General features: G+C 46.2%; 1 protein-coding gene across 1 annotated transcript; it reads right to left on the minus strand.

Moving 5' to 3' along the window:
* Positions 1-285: 285 nt before the first annotated feature.
* On the minus strand, positions 286-13,263 carry lemd3 (LEM domain containing 3). Its single transcript, XM_061029636.1, is given in 15 exon segments — positions 286-2,075; positions 3,531-3,609; positions 3,958-4,063; positions 4,137-4,218; positions 4,329-4,507; positions 4,737-4,839; positions 4,930-5,031; positions 5,633-5,672; positions 5,675-5,792; positions 6,740-6,819; positions 7,199-7,272; positions 7,866-7,935; positions 8,036-8,076; positions 11,722-12,360; positions 12,626-13,263. Coding segments are annotated over 15 exon segments (2,523 nt in total). The 5' UTR covers positions 13,245-13,263; the 3' UTR covers positions 286-1,884.
* Between the last annotated feature and the right edge of the window lie 1,188 nt (positions 13,264-14,451).

The raw sequence follows: 14,451 nt of genomic DNA on the forward strand, positions 1-14,451 counted from the left end.
CTTCTCTTCTAAGATTTAAAATCGATTCATAACTTCCAAAAATCGTTTTTGGGGTTGGTTAATCAGCCCCTCCCTGCTAAGTGCTACAGCTAGCTCTTCAACTCAGTAGAATGCCAAATAGAGCAACAAGAAATTCAGCCAGTCTCACAGATAACTGAAATAGATCCTGAAGTATGGACTCCAATCCATGGATCAATGAATCCAGAATCGTTTTGAATCAAAAATCGATTCCCAGAAAACCCAAAGATTCCCAGCCCTACTGTGCACACATGACAGTAAACAGAGTTTAAAAACTCCTAATAAACCTTTAATTTGAGCCGTTTGTACAATTGACAAATTACATTAAAACATCTGTTTCTTTAAATGTCTGTAGTTTTGTACACCTCCCCCCTCTGGCTTGCAGGTCAGGGACTCCTAACGAACAACGCCATGAAAATAAAGCTGCATATAATAGTTCATGTTACAGTTACATCAATGTACAGTGTTTACAGAAAACACACAAAATACATCCCAGAAAAAAGAACGTTTAAAAGTGGAGGATGAGCAGGAGCGTCCAAACACAAACAAAAACATTCAGCCTGTTTCCTGCTGGACCCTCGAGCCGCAGAGGGAAGACCCTCACACTGCAGGGAGGACCCTCGAGCCGCAGAGGGAGGACCCTCACACTGCAGGGAGGACCCTTGAGCCGCAGAAGGAGGACCCTCACACTGCAGGGAAGACCCTCGGGCTGCAGAGGGAGGACCCTCACACTGCAAGGAGACCCTTCTGCAGGACAGGTACACATCTGCTGTCACCTGTGTGTGTTTGGAGGCTGATGTTAGCTCGATGAAGGTTTGATGAAAAATGTAACAGGACCAGTGACGTTTAAAAAGCACGTCACCAGGGCTGTTTATAAAAATAACAGTAATAAATAGAGAGAAACATTTGGTTTAATAACAAAGAAAGCTGCTACAAAAAAAAACAAAAAAACTGAATTTGTCAATCTACCAAAACTATATCTATGGTGGGCATTAGCGGCCCTTCAAATTGCTCCGTCATCATGTCCTCCATCTTGTTCAGCGACGCGGTGCCAGACTGAAAACAGCACGAAGATAAGGCACAGCTGGGTGTCTGCTCCACGCCGGGGCAGCACTTTGAACACTTGAAATGTGCATAATTTGTACATTTTCACACTGCAAAAAGTGAGTCCAAAGTCCAATCACTGCATCCAAAATCAACTCTGTCTCTTAAATACAACGCTGCTGTAAAAAGAAGAGCGACTGTGAACGTCCTCACAGAGATCATCAGAGTCCTCCGTTCGTTGCCAGAGAAACAGGTGAGACACACCTCAGAGAGGGGGAGGGGCTTAACATGAGCCGACATGACAAAGGTAAATAATAAAAAATTATACATAGCGATATAAAGTTGGTAATATACGGGTAATAACTGACAGGAACACATTCACTCTCTGCTCTGTGTGTGTCATAAAGCTTCTGATGTATATTCAGCCTCCTCACTGATTAAATAATAATAATAATAATGATAATAACAGGAGAACACTGTGTCGTACTGAAGCTCACAGACATGACACATGAAGCTGAGGAGGAGAGAGGAGAGGAGGAGAGGAGAGAGAGGAGAGGATGAGAGAGAAGAGAGGATGAGAGAGGAGAGAGAGGAGAGGATGAGAGAGAGGAGGAGGAGGAGAGAGCAGAGAGAGGAGACAGAGGAGGAGGAGGAGAAGGAGGAGAGAGCAGAGAGAGGAGGAGAGAGAGGAGACAGAGGAGGAGGGGGAGGAGAGAGGAGGAGAAGCACCACTCATCCTCTCTGAGCTGAAACAAGAGCAGTGAAGTGTTCCTGTGATGAAGCAGCAGAGGGTGTTCGTGTTTGTGTGTGGTTGATGTTGCATCATGAGAATCCCGATGAAGAGGAGGTGGAGAAGGAGGAGGAGGCTCTGTGCATCAGGCGGCTCCCTGAGTTGCTGCTGGGTGTGCTGAGGGAGGGGCTGGAGGCCTTCAGGGGGGTACAGCAGCTCACAGCCTGAGGGAAGCGCTGATGATACCTGTCCAGACGCAGGTACTTCACTGTCACCAGCTTACCTGTGGAAACAAACGCTCTGTCAGTGTACAGGTGTGCACAAGCACTAGAGAGGAGGGGCGCATGCAGCATACCAGCAGCAGAGGCCAGGCCAATGCAACAGGCCCTCAGGGCGCGATCACTCTGTAAGCACGCTTCACCCCTAAAATCCAGTTCATTTGACCAGTGTGATCGCTCCACCTGGCACGCTTCGGAGACGTGTGCTTCGGCACAGTACAGTAAATGCACGAGCACACAGGTACACAACTTGGACCGCCTTCATTCTGGAGAAACCCCGGAGTGTTCTGTCTGTATGTGACTAACATGACTCACAATAAGACACAATGTCAGTAAAGTAGCTGTCATGTTCTCTGATGTGCAGACGCGGACTCACTGCGCATCCCTTCTTTTCTTTCTTTTTTGTGTTTTGTATTTACGTGTGTTTTGTATTTACAATAATTTAGGATTGCATTCTATTGGCAATGTTTTTAGGGATTTAAAGTCAGATAAATAATGCTACAAATGTACAAATAAACGAATAAGGTACAATAGATATTCACATCATAATGAGAAACTGTTTGTTCACTTTAACCTTTTTTTACTGCTTTGAATTACTGTGTCACACCTCCTGACAACATTAGTTGTAATGACAGGAAAAATGCTGAATAAATTGTTAGTATTATTAAAATCTCTGAAATTGTAGTACAAGAAACAGAAGGGTATAAAGTGTACCACATAATTAAACCAATATTAATAAAAACAACTTTAAGATGACCACTGTCTTAACTGATTTCATACTGGAAATTTTGTATGACTTGACTTGCTTGATTCTCACCGCAGTGACTTGTGACTTGCTTGAGACTTGAAGGTTGAGACTTGTTCATGTGTGACTTACTCCCATGTCTGACAAACGCTGTATCTGTATGTGTTATCAAAATGCAGCATGAGACGGTTAGCAGGGAACATGCATCTCCGTGTGTCAGGTCTCCAGAGGGTCTTCACACATGTGGATGAAGTGTGGAGCCGCTGACAGCCTGGACTGATTTAACCCCTGCTTATATTAATAAAAGTCATGTCTGTCATATTTACAGACTTTTTTAAAGAGCTTTTATTTTGAAGGCACACACACAGAGGTGGAAGAGTTTTCCTAAACACTAGAAAGTTTGAGCATCTGTTTCTGTTTTTACATGAGACGTCACACCTCAACCGGTGCCACCAGCTGACTCACTCTCTCTTTTGTGCATGAAAAAGGTCGGGAAATATACCTGAGCAGCCCTTTATATACCTGGACGGCCGTTAGTATACCTGGGCAGCATGTATAGTATGACCTTTTTGTGAGAGTTTGTCGATTGACGTGGTTTTGGCTCCAGTGTTTTCAAAGCTCAAAACACCCTCAGAGTCACGAGATCTTTGTCACTCTCAGATGAAAACAGTTTGTAGGAGAAACAGGTGTGTAGGAGAGTGTGTGTGTGACTCACCATCAAACCAGGAGCCATGCAGAGCTTTGAATGCTTTCCCAGAATGCTCTGCTGAGAGACACTTTACATACACACAGCCCTGGAGAGAGAGAGAGAGAGAGTGACATCACTTGAATTTTACCATTTCACCCAGTGGTCACCTGTGGTATTAGAGGAGGCAGTAGTTTTCTCATAGAGCTCTATGGAGACACACCTGATAAATGGTCAGGATTGATATCTGCTTGAGGTGTGTTTGTTCAAAATAAATATTCCTATATTTGAACCGGACGTCTTCTTAACATGCAGTCTGTGTACCAGCAGGAGAAACTCTACTGAGCATGCTCAGTGAGTCACTAACCAGGAGATAAACCAATAAGAACTCTGACATCTCCTGAGTTCATGTCCACAAGAGCATGCAGCTGTGACATCCCCCAGGTGTTTCTCTTACCTCTCGGGAGTTCTTGTCGACAGCGATGTGGACAATGCCGTCGTTGTCGTTGCATTTCTCCAGGATGGCCTCGTGGATCGCCAAGTCCCAGTTCTCCCCGACCTCCCTGAAACACACAACCAGGGGGTTACACACAGGAAGTGACATCAGAGGAAGGGACGTCACAGAAAGAGACTCACATGATGGGGTCAAACATGTTCCTGATCTTCAGACACGGGGTCAGACTGTTGGGGGGGGAGTTCCTGCGGTCCAGAGGGAACGCTGAGGAGAGAAGGTCACATGATGAGGTCACATGATGAGGTCACACGATGAGGTCATATGATCACACAGCTGCTTCACAAACGCCCTTGGGCTACCCATGCTGCCTTTACCTTTCCCCTGCCACACTTTGGACGGTCCTGAGGAGGTTTTATCACAGGTGAGCGAAGGCTGGATCCACCTCCACACCAGAAAGTCCGCCCCCCCGATCCTCTGAGTCTCTGTCCTGATCCTCGACTCATTCGCCGAAACGAAGCTCTCCGCTCGCTCCCACACCTTCTTCATCCTTTTCCTGTATGACATCACAAACGTTACATCCTCTCCCTGTATGACATCACAAACGTTAAATCCTCTCCCTGTATGACATCACAAACATTAAATCCTCTCCCTGTATGACATCACAAACATTAAATCCTCTCCCTGTATGACATCACAAACGTTAAATCCTCTCCCTGTATGACATCACAAATGTCAAATCCTCTCCCTGTATGACATCACAAACATATGACCTTTGTACAGACCTGTCCTGAGGCTGGACCAGTGAGTCTCTGACATGGGGGATGGGCAGGTAGGGCTGCAGGTCCTGGTTCTCCTGACACGCTTCACTGTGACTCCTCAACACGTCTGAAAACACACACAGTTTATGTTAAACAACAGAGTAAAGATAATACAGAGCACAGAAAACCTTTACTGTACAGGAGGTGTGTGTCTCACCTATGATCCTCTCCACCATGTCGTACATCTGTCTGGTCTCCTCCTCCTCTCTCCTCCAGCGATACTTCATGTAACACACCACACTCCAGACACAGCCCACCACTACACACACACACACACACACACACACACACACACACACACACACACACACACACACACACACACACACACACACACACACACACACACACACACACACACACACACACACACACACACACACACACACACACACACACACACACACACACACACACACACACACACGTTAAAACAGACTCTACAGCTGTAGCTCCTCACTGATAAAACATGTCCTTCATACAGAGACAGGATTAAACAGGGTTATATGTAGGATAAATAAACACAGACACCAGTGTTTCCCACAGAATGACACTGATGTGATTTCGCTCTCTTGGTTCCCGTCTTTCCGCATGAGTCGAGATAGGAGTTTTGCTGCACGGAGCCATGAGCGCGCCTGCACAATGTATGGTCTATGTGTGGGAAACACTGGACACAGACATACACCCACACACTGTCCTTTAAATCTGTGTGTAGATGTAAACATGTGGGTGGCGGCCTCAGGTGGTTGTCATTATGTGTACAGAAACGTGTTGTTAAAGAAACAGAATCAACCTGTGACTGCAGGGGTCTGTTTGTTTGTGTTTTCAGCAGTGTTGTTGTTATATATTTGTAATCTCACCGGCTGCGATGAGGAAGACTCTGCTGATGACGATGAGGAAATGACGATGAGGAAGGCTCTGCGGAAGCGACAGGTGAACGGCATTCTGGGATGTGTGGACTCGAGCAGAGAGATCTCAGAGACATCAGTGACGGGGTCATCAGCGGCCAGCCCCGTGAGCCTACACACACACACACACACACACACACACACACACACACACACACACACACACACACACACACACACACACACACACACACACACACACACACACACACACACACACACACACACACACACACACACACACACACACACACACACACACACACACACACACACACACACACACACACACACACACACACACACACACACACACACACACACACACACACACACACACACACACACACACACACACACACACACACACACACACACACACACACACACACACACACACACACACACACACACACACACACACACACACACACACACACACACACACACACACGTTAAATGATGAATATCTTCTGATGTCTTCGAATGATATTTTCATATGAATGTTTAGTGTCTCCATGCTGCTCTGTTTGTTATCATCAGAGCTGAAATATAACTTGTCAAACTGTTATACTCTCCACATGAAAGAGTCAGACACACACATCCAGTTCAGAGAAAAACAGGAGTTATTATCTTCAAGGTGAACTAACGATGGGTCTGAAATATAATCATCTGTAGTTTGGACATTAATACTCTTTGATGTTTCTTTTTTCTGCCAGTTGTTCTTCCTGCATTTGTTCCTGCAGCTGTGTAACTTTAGTCTCTGGGTTTGTTTTAAACCTATTTATATTATTAATATAGTTTGTTCAGAGTTTGTTAGATATGATGATCTGCTGATGGGAGACGCAGGGATGATTGTGATAGGTTATATGAAGATAACTCCGCCCCTTTTATGTGAACGCACTTTCTGAAACTCGAGGGTAACTTATCATGTTGATAACCAGCTTCATGTGACTGTTAATCACGCTCTCTGATGTTAGTGTTAGTGAAGCTGGACCCACAGAGACCCTGGATCTGTTCATCTCACTTCGTAGTATGGGCCCCAGGTGAGGTGTTTACCTGATCCCAACGTCCTGTCCTGTCCTGATGATCCACTCCAGAGAGACAAGAATGAACGGACCGAACTGCTGATTCTGAGCCTGTACACACACACACACACACATAAACATTCAAAGAACTGAAATATTTAAAGAAGCTTTATGCTGTCGTTGAATGTACCAGGAAATAGTGACTCTGTTTAGGCTGCCGTTTCAAGCTGTGATATTTACGCCCCTGTTATATTTCTCCTTCAATCTGAATGTGGTGCAGGCGTAACAGGGGGACGAAGTGACCCCCCCTCTGTCCGTGTGTGTACGTGTGCAGCTGTGCCATGCTCTCTCATGTGAATTCAAAGACTGGTACACTAATATCACGCCATAACGGAATCAAAATGAATGTATTCAGGTGTGATGATGGCAGCGCTTTGTTACGGCACTGTTGGTGAGTCTCACTCGGTAAAGACCTGCTGTTCACACATACCTCTAAATAGTCGGAGGCCTGTTTCAGGGTCAGACTCCGGTTGTGATGCTGCGAGTCTCCACAGTCATGTTGACCTGAAATCAAGAGAATGTCACAGAATGATGATGTCACACGTGTGTGTGTTTGTGTGTGAGCACGCTTGTGTGTGTGTGTGTGTGTGTGAGTGCGCTTGTGTGTGAGTGTGTGTGAGCGTTTGTGTGTGTGAGCGTTTGTGTGTGTGAGAGCGTGTGTGTGTGAGAGCGTGTGTGTGTGTGTGTGTGTGTGAGAGCGTGTGTGTGTGTGAGCATGTGTGTGTGTGTGCGTGAGTGTGTGTGTGAGCGTGTGTATGTGTGAGTGCAGGTGTGTGTATGTGTGAGCGTGTGAGTATGTGTGTGTGCGTGAGTGTGTGTGTGAGCGTGTGTATGTGTGAGCATGTGTGAGTGCAGGTGTGTGTATGTGTGAGTGTGTGTGTGTGTGTGAGCATGTGTGCGTGAGCGTTTGTGTGTGTGAGTGTGTGTGGGTGTGTGGGTGCAGGTGTGTGCACGTTGTTTGAGTCAACAAACAGTTCACAAGCTTGTAGAATCAAAGTAACTGCACACACTGAAACATCAACACTGTACGAGCCGTTAATGATCGCGATGAATCACATGATCGGATCAGCTGGTGTCTGCAGAGGGGCGAGATTTACCTGCGATCTGGGCCAGGTGGTCATGGAGACTGAGCAGCAGGTTCAGGATCAGGTCTTTGTCCATCTTGTTCTGCAAACAGAAAGAAATAACAGGGGTCACCTGAAGGTCAAACATCATGCTTCAAAGTGTGGATCATCAGAGTGAAGAAGAGGAGGAGATCTGTACTTACATATGAAGAGTCAAAGTCGCTGCCAAACGGGTGACTCTTAACTGCAACACACAGAAACACACCGGGTGAATACATGAACACACACACACACACACACACACACACACACACACACACACACACACACACAGTAAATACATGAACACACACACACACACACACACAGTAAATACGTGAACGCGCACACACACAGTAAATACCTGAACACGAACACACGCACACAGTGAATACGTGAACGCGCACACACACACACACACACACAGTGAATACGTGAACGCGCACACACAGTAAATACCTGAACACGAACACACAGTGAATACGTGAATGCGAACGCATGCGCATGCACGCACTCCTCTAACCTGGGCACCTCCCACCTGAGCTCCTCGCACCTGAGCACCTCTCACCTGAGCTACTCTCACCTGAACAGCTCTCACCTGAACAGCTCCCACCTGAACAGCTCCCACCTGGACACCTCTCCCCTGAGCTCTTCTCACCTGAACAGCTCACAAACCCATTTGAATCAGGGACAGTGTACAAAAAAACATTAGTCTCAGAAGAGAAGAGATGCTTTGTACCAGATTTAGCTAGCTAGCTAATTTCCATCTGTTGTACACCCCTGAGTTCCTCTCACCTGGACACCTCTCACCTGAGCTCCACTCACCTATGCTCCACTCACCTATGCTCTTCTCACCTGAGCTCCTCTCACCTTCACACAGAGCCTGTTAGACTGTCCTGATATAGGTAGATATTCTCAATAAAGCGTTGTATAGCGGACTCTGATGCTTCATCCACCACTTCCTGTCGTTCATTTTAGGTCATGTCTTGCCTCAGGAGACACCTGTACTGTCTCTGTATCATCAGGCAGGTCAACACACCTGTACCGTCTCTGTAACATCAGGCGGGTCAACACACCTGTACTGTCTCTGTATCATCAGGCAGGTCAACACTAGTGGTGGGCGATATAACGATCTTAGATCGTGAAGGATTTTAACTTGCTGACGATCTGCCAAAGCAGAGAGATCGTAGAACTGGGCTAATGTTTTTATTGTATCATGCTGCAGTTTATGCTCTGACACAGACGCGTCTCCCCCTCCTTTTTTGCTTCGCAGCGGAGAAAACGAAACTTAAAAGTAAAGTCCGCAAAAACAACTCCATCTCGGTTATATGCAACTGTTCTGATATTTTTCCAAACCGACACGTTGTGAGCAACAGTTAACTTATCTGCATAGTTTGCACAGTTAAGTTTACATCTCAGATAGCGACACAAGAAACCGTTATACGAGCCAGAGAGACGTTAACAGTCTGCTGAGAGACAGACAGAGCGGAGCTCAGACAGACAGTGGAGATATAACCCCGGTGTTTAAAATGTTGCTGTCGGTGTTTTCTGCTCTCTCTCAGTTTTTAAAAGTTACTTATCAAGCTTCTCCACCCAATGCTCACCTATTGTGATAACGGAACCTATAAGGATTAGGCTAAACGATGTTACAAAGCAGCAGGCAGGTGAGAGTGAGTAACCATGGTGACTGTCTGTCTGTCAATCAACAATGTCCTGCCCCCTCTATGAATTAAACTCTTCTGTCAGTAAAACGTACTTTGATCATGTGTCACAGAATGAACACATTCTGTATTATGTTTGATTATATATAAACTAAACTAAAGTTAGTCCAATGATGTCATAAAAAACAACAAAGGCTGCAGGGCCTGTATGAAGCTCCAGCTGGAGGAACTCTGCAGGGCTAAAATAGAACAGAAACACAAGAACTCAAAGTCTACATGTTTTTAAATGAATGCATCACTGTGTGAAAATGTTCCTGATGAACATAAAAAGAGGACACATAACTAAATCATAATTTCAAATTGGTGAGGAAAACCTTCAAATTGTGCATAAATGTTGATCAAATTGAGGGAAAGACATTTCTGTTGCTAAAGATGTTCTGGGTGAGACCTCCAGACCTCCTACAAAGATGTTTTTTAAATAGATTAAACTTGTCTGCACAGTTTTTGTGCATTTAAATACATTATACAGGGAAATAACTTTGGTTGAACTGGTCAGTAACTTACAAATTTGTCTAAAGATCAGTATGAAAAAAATCGTGATAAAATCGTGATCTTGCCCAAAAAAAATCGTGATATGATATTTTTCCCATATCGCCCACCTCTAGTCAACACACATGTACCGTCTCTGTATCATCAGGCGGGTCAACACACATGTACCGTCTCTGTATCATCAGGCGGGTCAACACACCTGTACCGTCTCTGTAACATCAGGCAGGTCAACACACCTGTACTCTTTATAACATCAGACGGGTTATCACACCTGTACCGTCTCTGTAACATCAGGCGGGTTATCACACCTGTACTCTCTATAACATCAGACGGGTTATCACACCTGTACCGTCTCTGTATCATCAGGCGGGTCAACACACATGTACCGTCTCTGTATCATCAGGCGGGTCAACACACCTGTACCGTCTCTGTAACATCAGGCAGGTCAACACACCTGTACTCTCTATAACATCAGACGGGTTATCACACATGTACCGTCTCTGTAACATCAGGCGGGTTATCACACCTGTACTCTCTATAACATCAGGCGGGTTATCACACCTGTACTCTCTGTAACATCAGACGGGTTATCACACCTGTACTGTCTCTGTAACATCAGACGGGTTATCACACCTGTACTCTCTGTAACATCAGACGGGTTATCACACCTGTACTGTCTCTGTAACATCAGACAGGTTATCACACCTGTACTCTCTGTAACATCAGACGGGTTATCACACCTGTACTGTCTCTGTAACATCAGACAGGTTATCACACCTGTACTCTCTGTAACATCAGACGGGTTATCACACCTGTACTGTCTCTATAACATCAGGCAGGTCAACACACCTGTACCCTGTATTCTCAGGTGTCACCTCACCTCACATAACGTTCACACAGGCAACGACACTGAAAAAGGAGAACCAGCTGATTTAGACGATGCAATTTGTCAAATATGGCCGAAAAGATCCTGTGAAATGAGAAAACATCTCATTTGAACTCTCGCCTGGTAAAAGGCCCAGTCTTTGGCCTGCAGGATTATCTTGTTTATGACTTTTACTTTTGTTATTATTTTCTTAACAACAACGCAGTTACAATCAGCGACAGAGACAAATGTTCACACCACAGAGACCAGATGCCAGCAGCGGAGCGCAGCCGACACTACACACAGTGAAGTTAGTCCTTCTGTAGTCAAATCATACTGTACAGATCGCTAAAGAACGAACTGTCTTGCGCTTTTTCGTAGGCAAAAGGCTTAAGAGGAGGTGATTCGGGTCATACCTGTCGCTTCACTTCAGCACCAGGCTGCTCTGCTCTGTGGCGTGTTTGTCACTTATTATCGCAGCGTTATTGTCAAGAAAATGACCAAATAAGTAAAAGTCTAAATAATCTTTTGGGCCATATATTATTGCTTGCAGGCCAGTTTCTCAGTTTCAGTTTCTGACCCCTGATTCACAAACAAATGTGCTTAATAAATCTTAAAGTTTGGGGGGGGGGGGGGGTTTATTGAGCCACCTTGAATCACCAGCGGGACAGCCCTAGTAAACACACCTGTACTCTCTGTAACATCAGACAGGTTATCACACCTGTACTGTCTCTATCACTGTTAACAGTATTCTCAGGTGTTTTCAGGTACTCACTCTCTGTGTCGTTGGTGGTCGCACCCCTCATCCTCAGGTACATGAGTCCCAGCAAGACGAAGAAGAGGCAGGCGGCGATCAGGAGTATCATGGACAGGTAATGGGCGCTGAAGCACCTGGATGGCGCAGCCTCCTCTCTTTTAAATTGCTGCAGCAACTCGTCCTCTGGCCCATGGGGCGCGGCTTGTTTGTAGGCGGGGCTGTGGGGCCGGGAGGGAGCGGGGCTGTGGTTGGAGTTGTTGCTCCTGTAGGAGGAGCTCAAGCTGCTGTAGGAGGAGAAGCGCGGTCTGAGCCCTAGGCTGAAGCGGCCTGAGGCTCCGGGCTCGCTGCTAACGTGGTGGTTCTCTCCGTGGTTCAGGGACACGTAGATGGACTTGCGGGGAAAGATGTGGGTCCTGAAGGATCCAGGTGTGTCAGAGTCCCTCCTGTTACCGTCCCCATCTTCCCCCCGGCCCCCCACCATGTTTAAACCCTCTGGCTTGTCCTCCACTAGGATCGGCCCTACTGTCCGAGACCCTCGGCTGGCTCTGTGGGGGGGCAGGATCGGTCTCCGTCTGGGATCCAGACGCTCCCTGGATCTCTCCCCGGCACCCAGGCCTGAGACCTGCTCCTCGTCGGAGTCCGAGTACTCCCCGGGTACTACAGGAAAATCATAGATATAACGTGTTGGTTACCACTGCAACAAAAATAGAAGTCTCAAAAATGACAGACAAACTCTTGCACACTAAACAGAGAGGATGGAGGAGCAGGAGAGGAGGTGAAGAGTATAAAACCACACACACACAACACACACTTGATATTTTGTTTTAAAGCTTCCGTACTTTGTGAAACTACGGCTCATTAAAATCACAGATCATTTTAAATCGCTTATTATCAAGAAGGTATCGAACATTTGAAACCTTACCGGGTACCGTGAGCTGGTTCCCGTGAGCCCCGCAGCCGTTCACAGACCGACAGTTCTTCTCCGGGCCCGCCTCTTCCTCCTCCTCCTCCTCGTCCCCGAACTCCTCGTCCCTCTCTCCCGCCTCGGGGCTGGAGGTGCCGCGTAGCCTCCAGCTCAAAGAGCCGCTCCGCTGTGGCTCTGTTCCCGGGGAGGACGTGCTGCTGTTCGGCGGGCTGTGGTGAGCGGTGTTTAGGGTGGCAGGGGGCCGGGTCCTCGGCGGTGGAGACCCAGTGCTGTGGTTCAGGCCTTTTCTCTTCAGAGGAGTTTCAGCGTCTGACTCGTCGGAGCTGAAGCCGAGGACGGACGACTTCCGGCCCGGTCTCCTGTTGGAGATCAGGTGCGTGACGTCACGGCTGGCTGGCCTGGAGCCCGCCGTGCTGCCGCCGCCAGAGGAGCCGCTGATGGCGGCCCCGCTGCGGGTCTTACTCGGCCGTGAGCCTCGCTGCTGCTGCTCTTCTCGAAGCTTCTTGAGCTTCTTGAGGTACACCGGCCGGGTGTTCTCAGTTACCGGGCCCGGGGTGAAGCCCAGACGCTTCAGTTCAGAGAAAAGCTCCTCGTCCGTTAACTGCGTAGACGCCATCTTGGGTAAAATCTCGGAGAAGGTTTTGAGACGGAAGTGACGTAGGCATGAAGTGGTAGCCGACCAACTGTGCTGCGTTCAAAAGCACCACAGTTCCCCAGTGTTTAAAATGTTCACGTTCTGCAACACTCTAAAATGTAATATCTTTGTCAGAAGGGCAGACCAGATCCCTCTAAGTATGGACTTCAGTTGAGTGTAAAAATGTGAATGAAACGGAAAACCCAGAGTTTTCCCTCATTTCAGGGTTAACAGACTACTTAACTGCCTCACTCAGAAAACAAACTGCTGAATTTGAATCTGTCTGGAACCCAATAATCAACTCATAACTACCCCCACAACATCCCACCCATCCACTCTTTCTGCCTGTGCACCAATCACACCCAACACAAACACAAACACACACACAATTTACAAGTGGCGATGATTTGGGCCCACAAATCACCACAGAGCTATTTCAATCCTGCAAGTGACAAGTCCCCTCCTGAGGGTCTGGGGGACCCGGCCAAAGAAAAGAAAAATAATATCTTCGCCTCTCCCTCCGTCCTCCCCTCAAATCAAATTAAACGCTCAAACCAAACCCAAAACCCCCTAAAACATAATCATTACACAAACTCTCACCTCTCACACCACAACATTGATCAACATCAACATATTCAACACACACCATACACACTGCTCAACTTTCCCCCTTACAAAGCACCTTCTCTCCCTCCCCCTCTTTCTTTCTCTCTATCGCTTCTTTCACTTCTGGTACCCTTTCTTAGGTATTTCATATAGTTTTGTAGTTTTGCTGGTTGTAGTCTGATGTGTGTCTGTTGATGTCTCAGTATTTTGCTATCTTTATTTTTTTACTGTATTTTGGAGTTGTTGTCCTGACCTTGTCTGTTTGTTTTTTTTGTGCCTCATGTGTTATGTTTATGTCACCAGTTTGTCACTCTATTGCACCAAGAATTTAAAAAAAAAGAAGCTTGAATTTGAACTAAACCTGAAACGGGACCATGTTCTTAATGCTCAGATATATAATATTAAATCATTAGTCTGTTTATATATATATATATAATAATAAATCATTATAGAGACTGTTTATATATATATAATATTAAATCATTAGTATGTTTATATATATATATAATAATAAATCATTATAGAGACAGTTTATATATATATAATAATACATTATTAGTCTGTTTATATATGTAATAATAAA

The sequence above is a fragment of the Labrus mixtus genome, chromosome 22 (genome assembly GCF_963584025.1).
Source record: "Labrus mixtus chromosome 22, fLabMix1.1, whole genome shotgun sequence".
Lineage (NCBI taxonomy): Eukaryota > Metazoa > Chordata > Actinopteri > Labriformes > Labridae > Labrus > Labrus mixtus.